The sequence below is a fragment of the Nicotiana tabacum genome, chromosome 16 (genome assembly GCF_000715075.1).
Source record: "Nicotiana tabacum cultivar K326 chromosome 16, ASM71507v2, whole genome shotgun sequence".
Lineage (NCBI taxonomy): Eukaryota > Viridiplantae > Streptophyta > Magnoliopsida > Solanales > Solanaceae > Nicotiana > Nicotiana tabacum.
Genome location: NC_134095.1, coordinates 131,761,346 through 131,786,349, shown reverse-complemented (window position 1 = coordinate 131,786,349; position 25,004 = coordinate 131,761,346). Strand labels below are relative to the sequence as shown.

General features: G+C 35.7%; 1 protein-coding gene across 1 annotated transcript; it reads left to right on the top strand.

The window, feature by feature from the left end:
* The first annotated feature begins 1,920 nt into the window (after nt 1-1,920).
* LOC107814863 (LEAF RUST 10 DISEASE-RESISTANCE LOCUS RECEPTOR-LIKE PROTEIN KINASE-like 1.1) lies at nt 1,921-5,237 on the top strand. The gene is made up of 4 exons (XM_016640358.2): nt 1,921-2,867; nt 3,614-3,646; nt 3,790-4,044; nt 4,150-5,237. Exons 1-4 carry the CDS (start codon nt 2,114-2,116, stop codon nt 5,094-5,096), a joined length of 1,989 nt encoding a protein of 662 aa, XP_016495844.1. The 5' UTR covers nt 1,921-2,113; the 3' UTR covers nt 5,097-5,237.
* The last annotated feature ends 19,767 nt before the right edge of the window (nt 5,238-25,004 follow it).

Below are 25,004 nucleotides of genomic sequence, written 5' to 3'. Positions count from 1 at the left end.
TAAACATCATTCTACGTTGTTGCTGGGAATTCACGAAGACTTTCCTTGAATCGTCTCGTGGCTTCAGAGCTTTTTTCATTCAAATTACTTGTGAAGGCTATAGCTGCCCAATTGTCAGATACACGCGGTAACGTCATTCTTTCACGTTGGAACCTGTCCACGAACTCTCTAAGCAATTCTGAGTCCCCTTGCTTGATTTTGAAAATATCTTCCATTCTTTTTTCGACTTTTTGAGCCCCCGAGTGTGCTTTGATGAAAGAATCTGCAAGCTCAGCAAAAGAATTTATGGAATTTTCGGATAAAAGAGAATATCATGTTAATGCTCCCTTAGTGAGTGTTTCACCGAATTTTTTGACCAATACTTATTCAATTTCCTGTTTGGTCAAGTCGTTGCCTTTTACGCCTGTTATGAATGCAGTCACGTGGTCTCGTGGATCAGTTGTTCCATCGTATTTTGGGATATTGGGTATTTTGAATTTCTTTGGAATTGGGAGAGGAGCAGCACTTGGCTTCCAAGTTGTTGTGAATATTTATCCATATCTATCCCTTTAATTACGGGCGGTACCCCGAGTATTTTCTCTATGCAGTCACTTTGCTCCTTAAGCTATTTCTGCAATGTTAGTACTAAATTTTGTAAATCAAAATTAACTAAGTTACCTGGTTCTCCTTCTCGTGATTCAGTGGGGGTTCCACCACTGCCTGAATTAGCAAGCCCAGAACGAGGGTTCTCCAAAGTGTTGTTATTTGGAGTAGGTGTGGGTGGTGCGGCAGGTAATTGATTAACAAAAGCCTCAAGAGCTTTGTTGACTTGTTGAGCGATTAGCTTTTACAAAGCTTCATCAATAGCTTCAACATTTTCAAATTGAGCATTTTCATTTGCATGAGATCCATCAGGAGTGCCCTCTCGAGATCGTCGAGGGGAGCTTTGTGGAGAAGGGATTGGGATGTGGTCATCCTGTGGATTCTCTTGGAGTTGTTGGTTTCCTTGGTTTCCTTGGGTGTTGCCATTGATGTTCGACAAAGCTGATGCAACAAAAAAGGTTAGGCTAAGAAAGAATAGATTATCAGATTCCCGGTAACGGAACCAATTTGTTTAACCAAAAAGTAAAATTTCGGTTAAAGCCTTAATTTAGAAGAACTCGGGTTACTGATAATCAAAGAATGAATAAAGGAACGTGATTTTGCCAACAATATGATAATCAGAAGAAAACAAAGTAAATCAATGTATTCAGATAGTATTTCGTGTGTTTATAAATGATACATTCTCTTCCTTTTATAGTTATCTCCAAATTATACGTTATGTCTTTGTCATAATAAGGCCATTATAGACAATTAAAGGCATTAAATGCTACGTTACATAATCATTGGGATTCAATATAGATTCCCTAACGTTTTTAGTATTTAATGCTTATTAAATATTGTATCTGTACTCTCTTGTGCCGTCAGATTCATTCTCCTTAATTTTTGGATTAAATAGGTACGAGCGTTGAGTCTTCTGAATAACCGCTCGTGCCTCTTCATGTGCATCTGCTCGTATCTGTTGCAACTCGTGCCTCTTTACTAACCATTATCCTTTGACCAGCCTCTATGTCATGACACGTCATCTTTCAATTACTTCAATATGTAAACTTAATTTTTCCCAATACATGCTCCAAGACTCCCTTCACGTTGGATCAATATAATTACAAGAAAAGAAGATGCAAAGCCAGTTTTTTTTTCCTTAACATTTCAAACTAAGCACATGTTCTCTTGAAATGTCGTTGCTAATGACCTGTTTATATTGGTGAAATTGAAGAAAATGACTTAGTTTGAAAAGTCTTATATGGCTAGTCAAATGGACATAATAGTGGGCAAAGTCCTCCATTTTGGTAAGTCAGATCCCACTTTTTTCAGCCCACCTTTTGATTGTTTCCTCAAGTGGTCAGAGGCTCAGAGCCAATATTCTAAGTCAACTAACGTGTTTAAGGGATAGGAATAAAACATGTGGTGCAGGAAAAGAACAACAAGAGAAAGTATACTTAAATGCAACAAAATATTATTTTCTTTCTGATTCTTTCCTTGTTTAGATTGTTCCATATGTTATGTCAAACTATAATTAATACGAGATTCGAGAATGTTAGCTTTAGATTATTTGTCAGTTTTCTTGATTTTCTATCAGTTTCTCATCTTTCATTCAAATCAAGCTCAGAATCAATCCCGAGATAGCTGCCCCGAGGAATTTAATTGTGGGATCCTTGGAAATGTGAGGTTTCCTTTTTCTGCATCCTCACAACCCGCTTGTGGATTGTATATCATAGATTGTGATGCTAAACCAAATCCAACAATTCCTTTGGGAGGAAATGTTTACACTGCTCTGCAACAACGGTCGTATAAGAATAGTTATAGAGTTTTAGACCTTAGGTTTAATGATTTATTGGCAAGAAACAGTTGCAATTCTTTCGATAAAGATCTATCTTTTCCAAGTTCCCCTTCCATCTCGTTTAGAACCAATGAACGTAATATTACCTTGTTCAAATGCAACAACAGTCTAGACATCGATAGAAGCACGAATGATTACTATTTTCGTGACTATAAGCATTATACTAATTGTAGTGGCTTCAGCATTTACTACAAGTATCCGACAACATGGAGGGAAGGCTACTCGGATGCACCAGAGGGAGATATTCCTAATAACTGTTCACTGATTCAATTGCCAATCAAATGGAGGTCACAACAGTTAACTCAAAATAGTAGCTTGTTTGATCTCTTAACCGCGAATTTTACAATTCAGTGGAGCCTCTCTGATGATTGTAGTAAATGTTACTATCAAGGAGGTCGATGTTTAGCTGACAGCAACAACAATTTTCTGTGTTCCCAAAATCCCAAAGGTAAATTTTTCTGCCAAAGTAATTGTATACTTAACTGCTCTTCCTTACACTGCAATATATATTTTAGATGTTCTTGTTATGGGCCCAATATGCTTGTCATACAATACTGTGAGCTTTCTCTAATTCTACTTTGAATGATCGCTTCTCGTTTTTGGAGATCTAAAAATGGACTGCTTTCATGAAACTGGGTGCTCTCCTATGTATCATCAGTTTTTGTTGGAATTCTTGGCCTAATCTTTGCAATTTACACTGTCAGTTTCAGTTTGTCATTTTAATTGCATAGCTTGTGAGCCATAAGTATTTCCAAATGTTCTGCTTGTTTCAATGTGTTACTTGGGACCGGTGATGGAGCTACATAACTCCAAGGGGTGTCAACGGATACCACTTTGCCGAAAAAATGCACTGTTTAGATAGGTAATTTTTTTAAAGTGTATATATACTACTATGTGTTGAATCCCTTGACTTCTTCGCGTATTTTCTTCTTTAAATTTTGACACTCCTTAGTGAAAATCGTAGCTCTGCTACTTCTCGGGACACATTTTTCAGAAGAATCCTGCTGGATTTTACTAGTCCATTACCAAGTTTATAATCTCACCACTCTATTTGTGCTGCAGATTGTTTTAGAAGTCCTCTCTTGATCTTGTTATGGATTTATATTGCAGCATAAGTTAGTCATAATTAACTCTCAGTCCCTCCTCCTCGTGGAACATTTATCTAACCTTTTTGTTAATTTGATTTGATTGCAGCAAGAAGAAAGTCAAAGCGAATTCTAGTTATAGGTAACTATCTATAACTGCAAATCCTTTTCATATTACCAGATTTACTCAATTTGCTCCCATATTGTCTTCTTCAGCTGTGTTCCACTGTTCTGTAGTCATTTTTCAAACAAAATTTGATTAGTTTCCTCTGTTGTTTGCTTCAGTCTTATCTGCAGTAATTGGCTTGATCCTTTCAATTTGCCTTAGTATTTTTATCTGGCGTTTCAAGAAAGGAAAGGGTGGTTGTTCTTACTTCTTCACAAGAAATACATATTCTGATTCCTCGAGTCAAGATCTTGAAGGTTGCAGCAAGTACTTTGGAGTTCCTGTCTTCTCCTACTCTACACTTGAAGAAGCCACCAATAATTTCGATTCCTCCAAAGAACTTGGAGACGGAGGTTTTGGAACTGTATACCATGGTAATAAGCCATTATAATTCAAGCCACTGAGTTTTTGCATTATTGTATCAATGCTATGAGTTGGTAACATATTTCAGTAAGCTAATAATGTAGTTCTTTTATCAGGTAAACTTCGTGATGGGAGGGAAGTTGCAGTGAAACGCCTGTACGAGCAAAGTTCCAAGAGGATGGTGCAATTCAAGAATGAAGTTGAAATTCTTACTCGCCTAAGGCACCAGAATCTTGTTATGCTTTATGGCTGCACATCAAGGCATAGTCGTGAACTCCTCCTCGTTTATGAATACATTCCAAATGGAACAATTGCTGATCACCTCCACGGAGAAAAAGCAAAGAACGGGAGTAGCCTTATATGGCCTATCCGCATGAAAATTGCCATAGAAACTGCCAGCGCTTTAGCTTATCTCCACGCTTCTGACATAATACACCGTGATGTTAAGACTACTAACATTCTCCTTGACAACAATTTTGGTGTCAAAGTTGCGGATTTTGGGCTGTCAAGACTTTCTCCACATGATGTAACTCATATCTCGACTGCTCCTCAGGGGACGCCTGGATATGTCGATCCAGAATATCATGCATGCTATCAGTTAACTAATAAAAGCGATGTGTATAGCTTCGGGGTTGTCCTTGTTGAGCTGATATCATCACTGCCTGCTGTGGATATAAGAAGACATAAGGATGAAATTAGTTTGGCTAACTTTGCATTAAACAAGATTTTGAAATGTGCATTTGAGGAGTTGATTGATCCGTCTCTTGGTTACGAGTCCGATGCTGAAGTTAGGAGAATGACTACTTCAGTTGCAGACCTAGCTTTTCAATGTCTGCAACTTGAGAAGGAGATGAGGCCAACAATGGATCAAGTGTTGGAAATTCTAAAGGCGATTCGGAGGGGCGAGTTTGAAAGCCAGAAGAAAGAAGAGATTAATGTCATTGACAATGTAGATGAATCAGAAGATGATGTACAACTGATGAAATCTACATTACATCTTTCACCAAATTCTGTGAATGATAGGTGGGTTAGTGAATCTACCACAGCTAGTATTAGCGGGTGAAATCCCTTACGTGGGTTACTAACAACTTCATTATTTTTCAGCTTTCACTCTCTTCTCATTATTTTTGGCTCTCTGCTTGTTTATGAGTTCACTGCCTAATTGTATCCAGAAATGTGTTTAAAATGGAGATGCCTTATGTTAGAGTCCGTTTGGATTAGCTTATTGAAAATAGCTGATAAGTTTGAACTGCTGAAATTGATTTTTAAAATAAGCATTTACGCATAAGGATAGAAGTGTTGAAACTGATAATAAGCAGTTGATGTGTTTGATTAAAAAGAGTTGATAAGCTAATCTTTTGTTAAAATGACTAAAATACCCTTGAATTTTTTTTCAAAATATCATAAATTACATATTTCTTTGTAAAGAAAAGAATTAACAATGAATATGGAATGAAGAGAAAGTCAAGAAATTTATTTTGGGAAAAGTGTTTTGTGAATTAAAAAATATTATTAAGGATAAACTAGTAAAAGTGTTGGTCAAACTAAAAGTACTTATAAGCTGAAAAGTCATAAGTTGGGGGTGACGAGCTTATGACTTATGGCTGATTTTAGCTTATAAGCACTTGACTTATGAGTACTTTGGGTGTTTACCAAACGCGTAAATAAGCCAAAAGTGTTTATAAACCACTTTGAGCAACTTATAAGCTTAGTCAAACACTCTCGTAAACTCACATTCCTAATTGTTGGTCACTTGTCTGTACAACCATGTCCTAATGTGGTTTGACAGTTCCCTAATGTAATTATCACTTAATTACATAACACCATATGGTTAGCACAGAAAGATAGATATTGAAAAAAACAGAAGAACAGTATCAAGATAAGTTACATTTGTCTTTTATTAAAAGGCCTATATTCGCCCTTATGCGAATATGCATCAAGAATATATGGAATCCCAATAGTATAATTAGGTTTGTGTTTGTGGATGCATTTCAAGAACTCCTCTTTATCTGTTTATCTTCTCACTTTTGTTAATTGTATGATATCACACATCGCTTGTATCGTTTCGAGAGTATGCAAGATATTTATACAACCAAATCATTTATAAGGTAATTCCATGTAATTGTAATTAATTTTCTAATAAAAATAATAACTGACTTGCTATTATATGATTTTCCCTCCGCGCCCCTAAAGAAAGGTGGCCTCTCAATTTTGTTTCAAAGCTAGTACTATTAATTAAGAAAGTCGCATTACGTATTTAAATTGTTTTATATGGTTCACTAGTTCCATTACAATGCAAACTCTGAGCCTGTGTCACTGGATGATATGTGGAAATGATCCTTGCACGAGCTAATTATTTGACAAGGAAAGAAGCCAAGTATTCAATTGAAGAAATAAAACAAGAAAGTTAAGAGTCCAATAATGCTTTGGGTCCCTCGAGACAAAAATAGCCACCGAAACACTATTTACCTTCTTGCCAGTATTTTCTTTCCACGTGTTTTGGCTTATTCAAAGAAATAACACCACACTCTTTTTCAAGGGAGGCTTTAATTATAAGGCCCGACTCAGCTTTTTTTTTCTGCTTTTTCTTTTCCCCGAGGAACAACAACAACAACGATAACTAATTAAAACTTCATAAGTGGAGTTTAGAAAGGATAGAGGGTACGCATACCTTACCCCTATTCCGGAGGGATAAAGAGACTATTTTGAGAGACCCTCAGCTCAAGAAGATGAAAATAAACAGTAGAATTTGTGACAGCAACAAAATTAGAAAAATAATATTAGCATTGTAAAAAACAGAAAATCGATGAAAAAACAATAACATCAACCAGTAATAAAGCCGCAGTACTATGAAAAAACGAAAAAATAGTGTGGAAACAATATAAACCACTAGCAGTCCAAGACAAAACCCTAGCACACTAGCCTCACCCCTCGGTTGCAAAGAAGAAAAACGTTTGATCCCCTCCTAACCTTCAACTCTAATGTTCGACCTTCACATCTTCCTATCAAGAGTTATGTCCTCGAAAATCTAAAGTCGCATCATGTCATGTTTGATCACCTCACTCCAATACTTCTTAGGTCACTCTCTACCTCTTCTCATACCCACCAAAACCAACCACCCACACCTCCTCACTGGGACATCTTGGCTTCTCCTCCGCACATGTCCGAACCATCTAAGTCTCGTTTTCTGCATCTTGTCGTCTATGGGAGCCACGCTCACCTTCTCCCGAATATCTTCATTCCTAATCTTATCCAGCGTAGTGTGCCCGGACATTCATGTCATCATCCTCATCTCTGCTACTTTCATCTTCTGAATATAAAAATTTTTAAGTGACCAACATTCAACCCCATATAACAAGGCTGGTCTGAAACCCGAAATATTGTTTCATAGGTGAACAACTCTCTAGTAGGATTGAGCTAATAATATATCGGTTAATGATATATTAGACTGATTAAATCTAATTTTAAAATAGCCCCAGAGAAATCTTTTTCTAAAAATGCCCAAAATTGGAATTCCCTTTCCCCAATGTTCTCTTCTCTAAAATTCCCAATATTTTCTCCATCCCCGTTATTTAATAGAGCCAAATCTTCGCCTTCCTTCTTCTACAATTCTTAATTTTTCAGATTTCTATTATTTTCCTTATATCTTAGCCAATAGCACATTCCGCACCCTCCGGTTATTGTGAAGAAGAAGCTCTACTAATTAAGATTATCTTGCACGCCAAAAAAATTTGGGTCGTCTATATTGTGGTTGCAGAAGTTATGGGGTAAGTTAAAATTTAAATTCTATACTAAAGTAATTTATTAAACACATAGTATCCTATCTTAGGAGAGTGTGCCTCACCTTACCTCAAAATCCTTCATTTCCAACTAAGCTAGCCTCTATGCGTGCCAATAACATTCGAGAACCTCAACCTACATTAAGTAACGCAGCTACAATCCGTCCTATAGCCCGTTTGGCCAAGCTGTAAAAATCAGCTTATTTTGAGAAATGTTTTTTTCTCAAAAGTGATTTTCTCAAAAGTATTTTTGGTGAGAAGTAGTTTGTGTTTGGCTAATTAGTTTGAAAAACACTTCTGAACAGCAATTAGTGTTTGGCCAAGCTTTAAAAAACTGTTTCTGAGTGTATTTTTCTCAAAAGTGCTTCTCAAAAAAGTGCTTTTGGAGAGAAACTACTTTTTTCTGCTTCTCCAAAAATGCTTTTGCTTCTCTTCAAAAGCACTTTTTCCTTCCAAAAGTTTGGCCAAATATCTCAATTTTTGGTCAAAAGTGCTTTTGGCAAGCACTTTTAGCCAAAAAGAAGCTTGGCCAAACAACCTATTAATCCCCAAGAAATTTATTCCTTTCAATTAAACTTTGCCTTACCCTAATTCAAGATTTTAGTTTTCTAAGTCTTGTGTTAAATCTTACCCTTGTAGTGTTTTCAAGTTGCTAACATTATTCATAATTTTAATTAAAACAATATCTAAAAGTAGGGTGAAAGATTACCTTTTAAACTTCAAATCCTAATTAACTTTATGGGGTGTTCTTGAAGCTTTTGAATGAAATCATAGTGATTCAATCCATAATAGTGTTAGTCTCAACTATTTTGGGTGTGATATCTAACTAGATTTAGCCACGAATTGACCCAATAAACTTACTTTGTAATTTTTTTAAAGAGTTACTTGAACTCTCTCTTAAAAGTTCCAAAACAAGTCGTAAGAAATAGAAAAGAGCCGAAACTACCCTTCAACTATAGAAAATAGATCACTTTTGCCCTTTGTTATTTTTTTATATCAAAACTATCCTTGCCGTTAGTAAAGTAGACCACTTCTACCCCTTAAAATTAACGATTGTTCATGTCAGCATATATAGATAAAAAAAATCTACTACTCATTAATCCGTCCCATTTATTCAATAACTTGTATTTTAACCTGTGACTCATCTATTTATCCCCTCGAATTTTTTATAGAGTAATTAAAGATAACATTTTCAATAGAGAAAAAGGTCTCTCTAGCAAATGAATATCACCACCAAGCCCCCCCCTCCCCCCCTCCCCCGGCACCGGAACCACCGTACATAAGTTCAATGCACCTTGATCCACCTCCAACTCCATCAAACGACCAACACATTGTTAAACAACAACCACTCACATTTGCACAAACCTTGCTCAACAACAACCAATTCACAAACTACACCAATACATGCAATCAAACACACTCCCATATTGACTTAACCGACGAAACAACAAACGATCTCCAAAGAGACACCTTCATACCACTCACATCAGCCGATAAATCATGCTTATACCTGCCATGAAAATTCTCCGTCATCGTCAAAGTATATGGCAGGAAAGGGCACCAAACACTACGAACTAAACTAACTGCTCTATGGAAACCCACAGAGGAACTTCCATTAATCGACTTAGGATGTGATTTCTTCCTAGTCAAGTTCCAAAGAGAAGAAAATATGCTCACTGCTCTCCACAATGGACCTTGGTTTATACTCAATCACTTTCTCTCCGTCCAAAAATGGGAACCTAAATTCATAGCTTCCAACACGCAACTCACGTACACAGCCATTTGGCTAAAATTACCTGAACTACCTACAGAGTTCTATGACTTTGAAATACTTCAATGCGTAGGAGAGAAAATTGGTTCCCTACTTAAAATTGATACATGCACGAACTACAAGAGGCTGCTATGCAAGAATATGTATAGAAGTTCCCTTAGAAATGTCTCTCAAAATACATGTGTATATTGGTACTCACATGGAACAAATAGTTTATGAGGGCCTCAATATGCTCTGTACACTTTGTGGTCGACTTGGCCATATAAAAAAATTTCCTCCATCTCCAACAACTCTCATACCATCCATCTCTAACACTATGCACACCCCAATACCAAGTAAACTTTCAAATTCAAACCTCACTCACACCAACAACCAAGAACAACACAAACAATCCAATCATAATACCACCAAATGACAAACAGTTATTTTCTCATCGAAGAACCGATCTAGAGCAAAATCACCCACAACAAGCAAAGTCTGACTCAACGAGTTCAACACTGGCAGTGCGGGATCCACATGTATATCTCCTAACATTAATCTTACACACGCATGTAATCACGTGCCCACTAACAATTTTTTAATTAACAAAATAATCCATAAGGCCTCATCATATCACCCAAAAAATTTTAATGAAACAACTTTACATTTCCTAAACAATTCAGAAACTATGGACCAAACGGGCATCACCACAGGCCCAGATAACCCAGCCCATATGACCAACAACCTCACACTTAGCCCACAACCCGTCCACTACAATGACAACCAATCATCAAACATCACAACTGACTCATCTTCTACCTCCATTACACCTAGCACGAGCCAATTACACGTGGCACATCATCCTAAAAACACGGCCACCAATGGCACATGCAAATCCAACTCACCCCTAACTATAGGTACTCAATTACAGGTCTACATTATGGCAAATAATCCTAATCTCAGAACCCAAATTCATTCTCACACACAAGGCCCAACATCTACACTCCCCGCCCAATTAACAAAGCCAATGACTGGCACAGCCCAATACCCAACACAAGCAACCCCAAAACCAGTAAGCCCTTCACGTGAGACTACATCTTCATTACCTACGTCAAATCAGCCATCCAAATTAACCTCTCATAATCCAATACACTTTGCACCTTCATTATTTACTACTATTACCCATACAACTACAGATAATCCCTCCTGAACACACCATCCACTACTAAATGAACCGATCAAACTACAATCTTCAACACAGGAGAACCCTCTCCTTCACCAATACTAATCTCCTCCAACACCCCATTTTCCTCAACACAATCATAATGCAACCACCACACGACCAAACCTCACAACCCACACCCATATACATAGCACAATATCCACCCACTCAAACTAACCCCCAGTCATGGCTAGAGATGAACATGTAGGACAATTCATTGACCTTCACCATGAAATAGACAATCAATATGTCATAGTGATGATACAAAATCCGACAGACGTTGCTCAGATAGTCACAAAGGGGATGCTTATGGGAGTAACCCTTTTACAATCAATTTCTATGGGCCATGCACCCCCCCCCTCAGTCCTTCATCAACAACAACAAATGACAACACCAATTCCAACTCCTCTCTCCATGCTAGTACCACCATCACCACCAGTGAACACCTTGGAACTTCCATTCTATCCACCACAACAACCACCCCAAACATTTGTTCCCTGGATTCAACCCCGTTCATCAATAACACCCATAATACCACTCCATATACAAGTATCTCCATACCACACTCACCCCTCCAACAAGTCCGCTTCACCTACCCGTTCCATTTTCCAACGAACTAGACGAAATAGCTCAACTGGAAGTAGCAGCAACTATGGCAGAGATACGAGAAACTCTTCCAATCCTGAGTTATCTCAATGGAAACAAAACATACATCTTCAAAGAACAGTACGAAAGAAAAGTCATAATAACTTGTCCACTCGAGCCACAAAGTGTTTCACTAAACATACGTCCAATAAGAAACCCAGAGATGGGAAAGTTTGCAATAGTGCTAATCCCAGCACTGATGAACATATCTTCAACAATGGAGAGGGATACTCCACCAAGTCAACTCAATAATCAATCCATGCAGTTTGTCATATGGAACTGTAGAATAGCTCAGTCACCGAAATTCAAAAGAAATTTTCGTTTCATGCTCAACTACCACAAACCATCTCTAGTGGCTTTACTGGAAACTCACATGCAAGATCATGAACATCTCAAGTCTGACTTTGGGTTCTCATATTTGGCTCAATCACCCGCTGAAGATATCTTAGGAGGAATAGCCTTACTTTGGAGGGAGGACGAAATCAAGCTTGATCAAGTGGCTGCCACAAGCCAGGAAATACACTCCATAGTCCAGGTACATCCTAACCCTAAAGCTTGTTTATTATGAAATATTTATGCAAAAAATTATTTTCATGCACGTAATGTTCTATGGGAAAATTTACGTACTTTACATGATCAAATTAGATTACCTTGGTTAATAGGAGGTGATTTTAAATAAAATAATTAATTCTAATGAAAAATTTGGTGGATTACAAATCAATAATAGACGTACTGATCATATTGTTTAGTGCCTTAATTATTGTAATTTATTAGACCTAGGGTATACGGATAGTCATTATACATGATCTAATAATCGAAAACTATCAAATCGTATTTTAAAACGATTAGATAGATGCTTAGCAAACTATGAATGACTAAAAAACTACCCTGAAGTTTCAGTACACCACTTGCCAAGAACATACTCAGACCATAGCCCATTGTTACTTAATCAAAAAAACATAAAACTCCTCATGACAAAATATTCCATTTTGAAACAATTTGGACAACTCATCCACAATTTCCTTCCATAATTGCCCAAAACACTCCTAATAACTCTACCCTACAAGCTATAAAAGATTTTACCAATCATATCTAGGATTGGAATTGAACCACCTTTGATAACATACTTCAAAAGAAAAAAATTCTACTAGCACGATTACAAGGATCCAGATTTCACCAAATACACAACTAGTCAATTTCTACCAACCCTAGAAAAGGACCTAATTACTCAATTTAATGTGTCACACCTCCTTTTTTCGCCCCCGCTAGGGTACAAGGGAGTTTTTCCAATTAAAGGACGATCGAAACGAGATTTATTTATTTATTTCAGAGTCGCCACTTGGGATATTTAGGGTGTCCCAAGTCACCAATTTTAATCCCGAATCGAGGAAAAGAATGACTCTGTATTACAGTCCGCGAACCAGAAATCCGGATAAGGAATTCTGTTAACCCGGGAGAAGGTGTTAGGCATTCCCGAGTTCCGTGGTTCTAGCACGGTCACTCAACTGTTATATTTGGCTTGACTATCTGATATAATACGTATTATAAACTTATGTGCAAATTTAACTTTTAAAAACCGCTTTTATCATTATTTATTTTATACAAAATTGCAACGTCGTGAAAACGCATCTCGAGCCATGCCACAACCAGTGCACGCGTGATTTGTTGACGCATTTTGACTTCGTCAAGATCGTGATTTGGGTTACATAAATGTACACCCGTATTCAAGAAAATAACCTTATTAAATATGCGCCAAAATACTACGCGTTATGATATTATTAGGTAAGACCGTGAATTTTACTAAATCGCCCATCTTGAAATCTAGGTAATTTCTTATATAAAAATAAATAAATAAATAAGATTGGAGGACTGCAATTTTTTGTATTATTTATATGTATTTATTTGTTAGCGAGATCCTCCCTTATTTTATGAATACCCTTTAATGACTACATCTTTATTATTACTAAGTTTGTCCATAATTATGAAGTCAATCTCTACATACTTAAAAATAACATATTAATTACTAATTCAAAACAAATATTAATGGAAAGTAATATTACTAAAATGATAATTACGAACAACATGGAATTTCCCAAAAAGTAAAAAAAAACTAATTATCCCGTAGTTGGATTAAAACATATTGTTAGTATGACTTAAGCTTATTGAAATTAATTATTTACAAATACTGAAAATTAAATAAAAAAAATTGATTACTAAACCATATTTCTAGAAGTTAAACAATTTAAACTTAACTAACTTTGTTTTAATTCACATCATGTCATAATACTTTATTCGCAAACTAATTCATGTTTTAACTGAAATTAACTACATGATTCCGATTAACTTAATGTTGACAAAAAAAACCGTATGAATAATGAATTAATCAATTTTTGCCAAACTGATTCAATAACGTCATTTTTTACGTTATTTCTTCTATTTTGATTATTAAACAGTTTTAATTAGTAATCCGTCTTGAATATATTTCCTAATAATCCGGTTAAGGCGTTATTTAATATATCGCTATAACATGTCTAATTATGCCAAATGACAGTGATTGACAGAATAATAATACATGAATAATCTAAATACAATACAAAAAAAATTAAAACTAAATTAAAAATTTAACATTCCGTTCTTCATTTCAGCTTACAAAATGCCAAAATTACAGTTGTGTACCTGGTATTGCCAATATAAGAAGAATAAAGTCAGTCACGCAGTAATAACAATACAGCACAGCAACAAAAGTCCAATAGCAGTAACAACCCAGGAACAGAGTTTGCAAACCGGTGGAGTATTAATCTCAAAACAAAAGCTTCAAGCTTTGATGAAAAACAATTAATTCTGATTTCAAACAATGAAAGAAAACAAAAGATTTTTTTTTTAGTTTTTTTTTTTTGAAAGTTTAAATATTTTTCGGAATTTTCTCTCTCTTAAATGTTCAACCTTTTTTTTCTCTCTTATTTTCTTTCTGTTCAGATTCGTTCTTTCTCTTCTGTATTCTCTCGTATCTCTCTGTCTTGTGTTCAAGACTTCTTATATATACTCTCAACCCTTTAATCAATTAAAATCAATTCATTTTCTCTACCAAACCCATTATCTTCCCACTTATCCCCATTACATTAAATAAATATATCACAACACCCCATTATTTTTTGTCCCCCATGCCTAACATAAATAAATACAAGATTCCTCCCCACTAAATTTTGTCTTGTCCCCCCTTTATATTAAACAACTATATCACAACCCACCCCATTACATTTTGTCCCACATGCTTCATATAAACAATTACAAAATATACAATTCCTAAACTACCCCTCCGACCTTACTAAAATTACCAAACTACCCCTGAACGTACTGCAAATTACCAAACTACCCCATCAGCTATAACAAATCAATTAATCACACTCAACCAAATTATAGCCAATATGACCAATTTCTACACAAATTTAAACAACAAATCACATGAACATGATTTCTTCAACACTTCAACAACAAATCACATGAACACAAATTGAACAACAAAGAACAACTAAAATATGATTGAACAATATTTTTTAGCAACAAACAATCCTATTTTCAGATTCAACAACAACAATCAAACAAGTATATTTAGATTTCCAAATTCAATAATATTGAACTTAAAATCAACTCTAACAACATCACAACAAACAATTCCTATATTAAACTTAAACAAGATTATGAGACAAATTCAAGAAATAATCATAAGTGATAAACAAGAAATCAAACTATACAAATTTCGGATTCAAGATCAACCAAACAAAGTATGAACATGAATGAAAATATTTTAAACAACAAACATGATGGATTCAAACGATTAAATCAATATATTTCCCTTAACACATCTAAATTCTTTTAGACAAATAACAAGATCGACGAAGAAACAATTATGAACTTAAGCTTGAACTTAACAATATTAACAATTTCTAAAGATACATAAACACATGAAACAAATTGAAGAAATAATTAATTAAATTTCAATTTGAGTCTAACAAACATTAAACTAACAAATTCTTACCTAAACAATAAAACAAACATGAAATAAACATGAAAAACCACTAATTAACTTTCCATTTGAAATCTGAAAATTAATTCAATCAAAACACATGAACAAACTAAAAATTAATTCAACGATGAACAACGAACAAAACAAGAATTGAATCATTTAACGATTTTGGATCCGGAAAATATCAAACAAAAATATGAACAAAAATAAAACTTAGAACAACTAACCGGAGATGAATCAACGACGAAATGTATATGGACTGTTTCTACGAACCAAAGCTTCGAACAAATGACGACGAAGATGAAGAGAAGATGAAGCAGCCCGCAACTGGCCATGAAACGCGAGCAGCAGCAGAAGAAAGTTGAAGCAGTAGCAGCGACAACCATGGCGGCAGCACGACGGAGGAGATGACGTGAAGCAGCAGCAGCCCGAAGCAGCGAGCAGCAGCACGGTGCGGACAGCAATGGACGACGACATGGTCGATGTCGAAGCTCGTCCATGGCTGGACGTAGTAGAAGGCAGAAGAAGCTGGAACGCAGCAACGACAGTGGCAGCAGCTGGAAGAAAACGAAGCAGCAGTGGCATGACGACGATAGTCGTTTGGAGCGAAGAACGAAGAAGAGCAGCCGCTGCGTGTGTGCTTTTCCCGTTGTGTATGTGTGTGTATGTGTTGACGTGTGTGTGTGGCATGAGGGTGAGGGGGAAAGGGCAGCCATGGAAAGGGGGAAACCATGGGAGGGGAGCTTGAGGAAGAAGAAGAAAGAGAGAAAGAGAAAGGGGGGGGGGGGCGGGTAGTTTAGGTTAGTTTTTTAGGGTTTTTCATTTTTTTTTTGAAATGTAAGATAATAGGGGTGTTGGGTTATGGGGTTATGGACTGGGTCGACCCGGTTTGAAATGGACCGGGTCATGGAGAAGATTGGACAATTATTTGGGCTTGGGGTTGAAATTTGAAGAAATGGCCCAATCCGATTTTTCTTTATATTTTGCTCTTTTTCTTCTTTTATTTTTCTAGAACTAAATTATAAAAATACTTAAATTATTATTAAGAACTAAATTAAGTTATAAAAGCGCAAATTAATTTCCAATAACAATTAACGCATAATTAAGTAGTAATTAAGCATAAAATTGTATATTTGGACATTAAATGCTAAAAATGCAAACGATGCCAATTTTTGTAATTTTATTTTTTTGTAAAACAAACTTAATTACTAACAATTGTAGGATTAAATCCTACATGCAAAATGCGACATTTTTTATATTTTTATTAATTTAACAAATAAACATGCACATACAAACATACAAATAATTACACAAAAATACCACAAAATTGCGCACCAAGGAAAATCATTTTATTATTTTTTTTAAAAAAAAAATTTGGGAGTAATTCTCATATAGGGAAAAAATCGCATGCTTACATAATGATATTTTACAACAAAAAGAAGAATTTTAGAAATTAAAATCAAGGATAAATTGGCTACAACATGGTGATGTCAACACAAATTTTTTTCATTTAACTACTTTACAAATACCTAGACGTAACCGTATTACTGTCCTTAAAGACTCAGTAGGTAATTAGATATTAGATCAAAAGGAGATAAATGCTTCTATAGAAGACTATCATCACACCTTATTCACTACTACTCATACACACACCCTTCCATCAACACCAGTGATTACTCAAAATTGGGCTACCCAATCACACACATAAAAATCACTAATGCACTTAAGTCTTTCCAACCTTTTAAGGCATCGGGACCAGACGAATTACATCCGTACTTTTTCAGAATTACTGGCCCCAAGTGGAATCCTCAGTCAAATCTTTTTATGAGGAGGTGTTTATCACATAGCAAATTCCATCACAAATTAATAAAACTTACTTATGTCTCATACCTAAAACAAAACAACCTATACTAATTACCCAATATAAACCAATTAGTCTTTGTAACACCCTTTACAAATTAATTACCAAAATCATAGTCCAACGAATTAAACTATGATTAGTCACTCTTAGTAGCCCGGAACAATCAGCCTTTTTACCCTCATAGAAGAGCCACTGATAATGCCATCATAGTATAAGAGATTATGCACAATTTCAGGAGAAAAAAAGGTGCTCAGGCTTCTTTTCTACTCAAATTGGACCTAGAAAAAGCATTTGACAAACTTGAATGGTAATTTATACATGACACTCTACACTACTTCAACTTCCCACCAAGGCTTATTAAACTGATAATGTCTTGTATAACTACTTCTTCAATCTTCATTTTAATTAATGGCCAACCCACCCCTTTCTTCTCTCCTTCAAGAGGTATTCGTCAAGGAGACCCCCTATCACCTGACATCTTCATATTATGTATGAAAATGCTCTCACGGAAATACATGTTGAAGTAGATTACCTTAAGTGGCACTCTATCAAATTATCTAATCAAGGTCCACCAATCTCTCATCTACTCTTCGCTGATGATATTACTTTAACATCAAAAATTACTAATAAGAGCATCAACTCAATAATTGACACCCTAAGTTAGTTTAATAAAGTGTCGGGTTTAACTATAAATTACACCAAATCAAAAATCTTTTTCACAAAAAATACATCCAAAGAAGATAGAGAAAGTGTGACCACTTCTTTCCATATGACTGAGGGGTCAACTTTCGGCAAATATCTAGGTTACCCTATATTTACTAAAAAAATCTACTAAATGCAATTTTCAATTCCTACTAGATAATTATAAAAATAAATTAGCAGAGTGAAAAATAAATTTTCTAATAATGGCAGGACGAACTACTTTGATTAAAGCTACTCTAAACTGTTTGCCAAACCATGTAATGCAACCAATAAAAAACCCACTGATATTATTAACAAGCTAGAAAAATATCAACGAAATTTTCTCTGGGACACCACACCCCAAAAACGAAAGTTACACCTTATTAAATGGGAAACTATCCAATTACCTAAAGAAAGTGGTGAATTGGGAATCTCTAACCTCACACACAAAAATAAAGCATTACTGGGAGCCCTCCTTGGCAATTGTTCCAATCGCCTTCATCACAATGGACTAGAATACTCCTATCAAAGTATTTACGAACTATTACTACTGCAAATACATCCTCAAATTGGAAAGCTATAAAACAAGGTTGGGCTTCATGTCGACTTGGCATTAAGTGGCATACTACTAATGTGCAGCACATAAATTTTTGGATTGATTCTTGGTTAGACACTAATTTGATCTTCAAGGAAGTTATTGAAGGACTCCTACCCTATAATGAGCAAGCTTCCACATTATCCCTATATATTGCGGAGAATTCAATAATTATCCCTAAAATACTCTTTGATCTCCCAACTCACCTAAAGGATCTAACTGCAAATTACTGTATCCCTACTCTCACAAACACAAATTCCTTTGACCACATATATTGAGGTCTAACCCCAAAGGGAATCTGCATGGTCAAATCTCTTTATAAAAAATTACATTATCATTTACCAATCAACTCATTCCAGTGGATATGGAACCTCCAGTTACCCCAAAAACTAAAACAGGTTATATGGCTCATGAGCCACCATCGCCTACCCACATCCAGCTATCTGCACAATATCCACATCTCACAAAATGCAAATTGCCCAATCTGTCACTTCCATGAAGAAATCATAAGCCACATTTTTTTCCAATGCCACAACACACAAATACTTTGGCACCAATTAAGCATTAACTTACTAGATGCCAACTTACATAGGTTTCATGATAACACCTCTCATAAATTCTCACAATTCGTTTTAAAAACAAATTCCAACATTACTCAAATTCCTCCCCACATTTTAATTCCTTATGCTCTATGGCACCTATGAAAAACTAGGAACCGTACTGTGTTTGAAGGAAAATATAAACCCCCCAATCTTGAGCATATCATTAGCCAAGCCACTAAATATTATTGCCTAGGTCTCAACAATCCCACCACCTGTCCACAAATTTCACACATGCACGTCACATTGAACCTCCCTAATAATGATTACTTTAAACTAAATTGTGACGAAGCTTGTAGTAACACATCAAAAATGAGGGCTTGGAGGAGTAATCAGAGACTCAACAGGTGAATGGTTGATAGGGTATACGGGTACAAGGTCAATGGGAAACCCAAATTATATGGAAGTGACTGGCCTACAGGAAGGGTTACGACTTGCTCTACAATATAATTTCACACCACTGGAGATCAATGTGGATTCAACTGAGGTAATTTCTTTACTCTACTCCCAGAATTCACACTATTCATCCTTGACTAATGAATGCAGGTATCTCCTACAACAGCTGAGTAGTCCTTGGGTGACACGCATTTACAGGGAGCAAAATCAAGTCGCAGACAAACTGCAAAGCAGGGGGAAACCCTACCTCAAAATGCCAACACTACTGAATTTTTGGAACCACCTATTTTTGTATTGCACGCGTTGACCGAAGACCAACGGGGTACGTTCCACAAGCGCACAACAACCGCTACCATGCAGCACCCCTCATTTTGTTTAAATATGTTGTAAAATCTTGTTGTAGTAACTATGGCAATTTAATACAAATTGGTACCAGTGAACTCCATCCTTTTTGTACCACTGTACCAAATCTTGCTCCTTGTAATGTTCACGAAATATGCATCTTTGTTGACCAAAAAAAATCTCTTTATCCCTCACCTCTAACCCATCCCCTGTGGGTATGCAATCCTGATCAATTCTTCCTTTTCATATGATCGTCGTTTACTTTCTTTAAAATTTTTTTTTTTTTGGTATTATCCCTTCTAACCCGTGCCAGAAATTATTTATATTCAGTAGCCGAAAAAATATATAAAATTTGTATAATTTTTGTATATAACATAAAAGAAATATTCTTTTTGCTATAATTTTGAGAGCGGTTATACAGTGTCATTTTTCCAAAATTCTTCGTCTAATTCTTTCTTTTCTTTCCAGCTTACTTCACACACACAAAAATGTTCCTCTACACTTGAGAGACTGAATGCTTTAAAATACAATGTAAATCCACCTACTAGTACTAGAGATCTAAATTCTCCCAACAGTTCCAGAACATCTCTGCTCGCCTTCAAAAATCTAAAAGAAAATCAGCTTCCAAAATCAAAGCTTTTATCTCATATGAGAAGTCTAATACTGTGATTGAAAAAATAATTTGGCCCGATTCAACTTTGACTGATCTCTAATGGCTATTGGCTAGGCATAGTGTTCGAATATTTTCTTTAAAATTGTAACCAATTAAAACTTAAGATCTCTCATCACCTTCAACAAATTCCTCCACCGTGGTCTACTGAATAAATCCTCTCTTTTCCCATCTCTTCTCTTTTTATTCCTCCAACAACCTTCTTGCTCTCTTATAATAAAACTTAAAGATCTCTCATCACCTTCAACGTGGACTATCACCAGAAAATTTGATCGAAAAAATCGAAATTTGGCCGGAAAATTTCATTTTTATGTACTCTAATTCAAACTTCTTAGAGAACACAGAATATCAATAACCACTAAACAAATCATTATTTTTTATATTCACCCAAGAGGTATTACAAAAAGGGGAAAGAAAATAAAGGTGGGTGTATAAGGAGAAGTGTGTATAGAACTATGAACTTTTATCGATCGGATTTAAGAACTTTGTTTTGTTTTGGAAAAATCAAGTAACTAAATAAAGATCAATTGAGAAACAAGCATATTTGGTGAGCAAAGCAAGCATATATATACTGTGCATGATCTATTTTTCTCCACGAAGGAAGTGGAGGAATACGGCCCCAAGTACTGGAGCTAATTTTGCCATTACGATACGGACAATTAACGGATTTCTTTCTCTATCAATTGATGCATAGTATCCATCTTAATTGTTGGTAATTAAGGCTGTTAAAACTTATGTTTTTTCTCTATTAATTAACTTGGATCCATTTTTTTTTTTAGGACAGAATAGGAGATACTTATATTAATACTTAAATTTGTCATCAACATTACAAAACATAGAATTGCCTTCTAAGATATTTTACCAAGTTCAGCTAACTTAATTTATCTATTGAAACATTTACAAGTAACAAATTTCACTGTAAGACATAGTAATAATTATTAAATTTCATAAATCAATTAACAACCTTATGTCCATATATTTCTCAGACTTTCCTAACATTAATGATTAAAACAATATAGAAGTCTCTCCTAAATAAGTCACAGAGAAGAACATGAAACTCAAATAAGCACATGTGATGACCCGATAGGTAATCTTATATTTTTTAACCTAATTTTGCGCTTCGAAGCCTTAAAATCTCATCTTTATCCCTTCTCGATTTGCGTGTGTAGTCCGGACGTATCTCCGGAAAGTTTTTATGTTAAAAACTGATAAAAATAGGAAATTCTAGCTTTAAAATCTATTTGAGTTGACTTCGATCAACGTTTAGAGCAAATAGAGTTATTTGGGACTTGGGCGTATGTCCAAAATTGATTTCAAAATTCCCTTGCCCGAGTTATCGGGCGTTGTAGAAATTTAAAAGTTAAAGGCTTAATGAATTTGAAATGATTGACTTTTTGGATATCGGGTTCGTATTTTGGTTTCGGAATCCGGTGTAGGTCCAATACTATATTTATGACTTGTCTGTGAAATTTTGTGAGAGACGGAGTTGGTTTGACGTGATTCGGACGTCCGGTTGTAAAAATAGAATCTTAGAAGTTTTCTTAAAAATTTCAATTGAATTGGTGCTCAATTCGTACTTCTAGGTGTTATTTTGGCGATTCGATCGTGCGAGCAAGTTCGTATGATTTTTTTAGACTTGTGTGCATATTTGTTTAGAGCCCCGAGGGCTCGGGGGAGTTTCGGATAGGCTACGGAGTCAAAAATGGACTTAGAACATTGCTGGTATTTCCAGTTCTGGTGCAGGCCTCTGATCTCGCATTTGTGAGATCAGGCATCGCATTTGCGACATTTGAGAGTTTCGCGTTTGCGAGCTACTCCTCGCATTTGTAAAGAGTAGCTGGGCCACATAGAGTTCACATTTGCGAAACATTCGTCGCATTTGCAAAGTGAGTCAGGGGAAGGCAGTGAACACAAATACGATCATATGGTTGCAATTGCGGAAGGTCAGGTTCGCATTTTTGAACTATTCTTCGCATTTGCGAAGAAAGTAGAAGTGTGAGGATCTTCGCATTTGCGATTGATTCCTCGCATTTGCGGGGTTCGCACAAGTCACAAATGCGACACCTGCAACTAATCAAAACTTAACTTAGACGGGATTTTTGGTTCGTTCTTCAAATTTTTAAACTCAAGAACCTAGAGATGATTTTTCAAAGAATTTTTCTTCCCCAAATCATTGGTAAGTGATTCTAAACTAGTTTATTTCAATCTTTCACTACTTTTCCTAAGATTTCAACCTAAAATCTAGAGTTTCATGGTGAAAAATTGGGGGTTTTGGTAGAATTAGGAATTTTTGAAAAATAGGAATTTAGTCCTCAAATTGAGGTCGGATTCCAAAATAAATTACATAACCAGGCTCGAGGATGAATGGGTATTCGGATTTTGATCCGAATTTTGGGTTTGGACCAAGTGGGCCCGGGTGTTGACTTTTTCAATAATGACCTAAATTAAATCCTTTACAATCGTGGGTAGTTCCTAAGGCTTAATTTGGATCTTTTGGTTGGTAAATTGCTAGATTCTATTGGTTTAGAGGTTTGTTTGAAAGGCAAAGCTGTGGTTGAGCTGTAAATTTGGTCTTTGTAGCGAGATAAGTGTCGTGGTTAATATTGACTTGCGGGATTAGAACTTATTTGTCTATTTACTACGTGTTTAGATGTTGGGTACAACGTATATGTGAGGTGACGAGTACTTATGCGTTGTTGTCGGGTTATAGCATGCGGGTGGGATTTGTTCTTGTAATTGTTGCTTTCCTTGATCATATTATCCATGCTTAGACTAGTTAATCGTTAAATTGATCGTTCCTATCATGTTTATGAGCTTTGGTGATAATTGATTATGGATTCCGAGTTGAGACTGGTATTGTGAGACCGTTATTGAAGTAAGGCTTAATACTTATTGATCCTATCCCCCTATTTTTACTTGTTCATTGTTATATGGTAAGGGAGAGTGTTAATGCACGAAGGTTGGTGTTGTGTCATATGTGAGTGTTAATGTACGAAGGGTGATACCGTGCCATATTGTGGGTGTTCATCCATGAAGGGTGATGTTGTGCCATATTGTGAATGTTAATGCACAAAGGGTGATGGCGTGCCATGTTATGAGAGTTAATGCACGAAGGTTGATGTCGTGCTGTATCTGTTGATTTATATGGTGAGGTTGAGAGTAAAAGCACGAAGGGTGATGCAGTGCACTTTTTTTTAATTGTGTTTAATCGTTTTCACGATTCAAGGCATATTGATTGTTTTGGTCATCATTTCTACTGTGATTCTCTTATCTCGTATCCCCCTCAGCATGTCCCCCTCCCGATATTACTTGTCTAGTTTCTATTTGTTGTTATTTTGTACATATACCATTAAATTGCATAGGTATATTTTTTAGGTGTCTTGTCATAGCCTCGTCACTACCTCGTCGAGGTTAGGCTCGACACTTACCCATACATGGGGTCGATTGTACTGATACTATACTCTGCACTTATTATGCAGATTTTGATACTGGCCTTAGCTGATCGTGAGGTTAGCAACTGGACTTGTCCGTCGGGAGACCCAAGGTAGATCTGCTGGCGTCCGCAGACCGTGGAGTCTCCTCCTAGTCTTATTATTTAACTGTTTCTTTTCTTTCATAATAGTGTATTTTCTTTCACACTCTGTTTGTAGTAAATCGTAGTAGCTCGTGAGTTGTGACTCCAAATCCTAAATGTATCAGATGTTATGGGTTTGTATTATTTCGTAAATCATTTTTAGTTTCTGTTTAGCTTAATTATTCTTATTATTGAAATTGGCTAAGGTTGGCATTAAGAATCCTCTAACGTTGGCTTGCCTAGCAAATGAAATGTTAGGCGTCATTACGATCCCGACGATAGAAACTCCGGATCGTGACAGCACCATGAATACATGTATACCGTGCTAGTTAAACTATATAAAGTATTTAAAAGATTTCTATAAAAGTAAATACTTATGGTCATAAAAATTTATAAAATAATACTATATAATACGTATACACAGATATATAGAGTCGGTTGGTTCGGGTTTAATAGTGAACCAAAACAATTTTTAAATTTAAAACTAAATCAAAAAGCATGTCTGTTTTATTTTTTGTTTTGATTAATTTTCAGTTTGGTTTGAATTTCTATTTTTCTTTAAAACCCCACTAATCTCCTTTTACTCGATATCATGACTAGTCCCTCAATTTTGTTGAGAAAGCCAGCCATATACATATACTGTACCAAAATGAAAAAGTAACTGATATTTAACATTCGAATAGTTCAGATTAAGGTGTTCATGGTTCGATTTGGATCGGTTTTTTTCTGAAAAGAAACCAAATCAAGTAAGTCGGTTTTTCAAATATTAGAACCAAACCAAACCAATTAAGTCGGTTTTTCGGTTTTTTCGGTTATTTGTCGTTTTTTCTTAA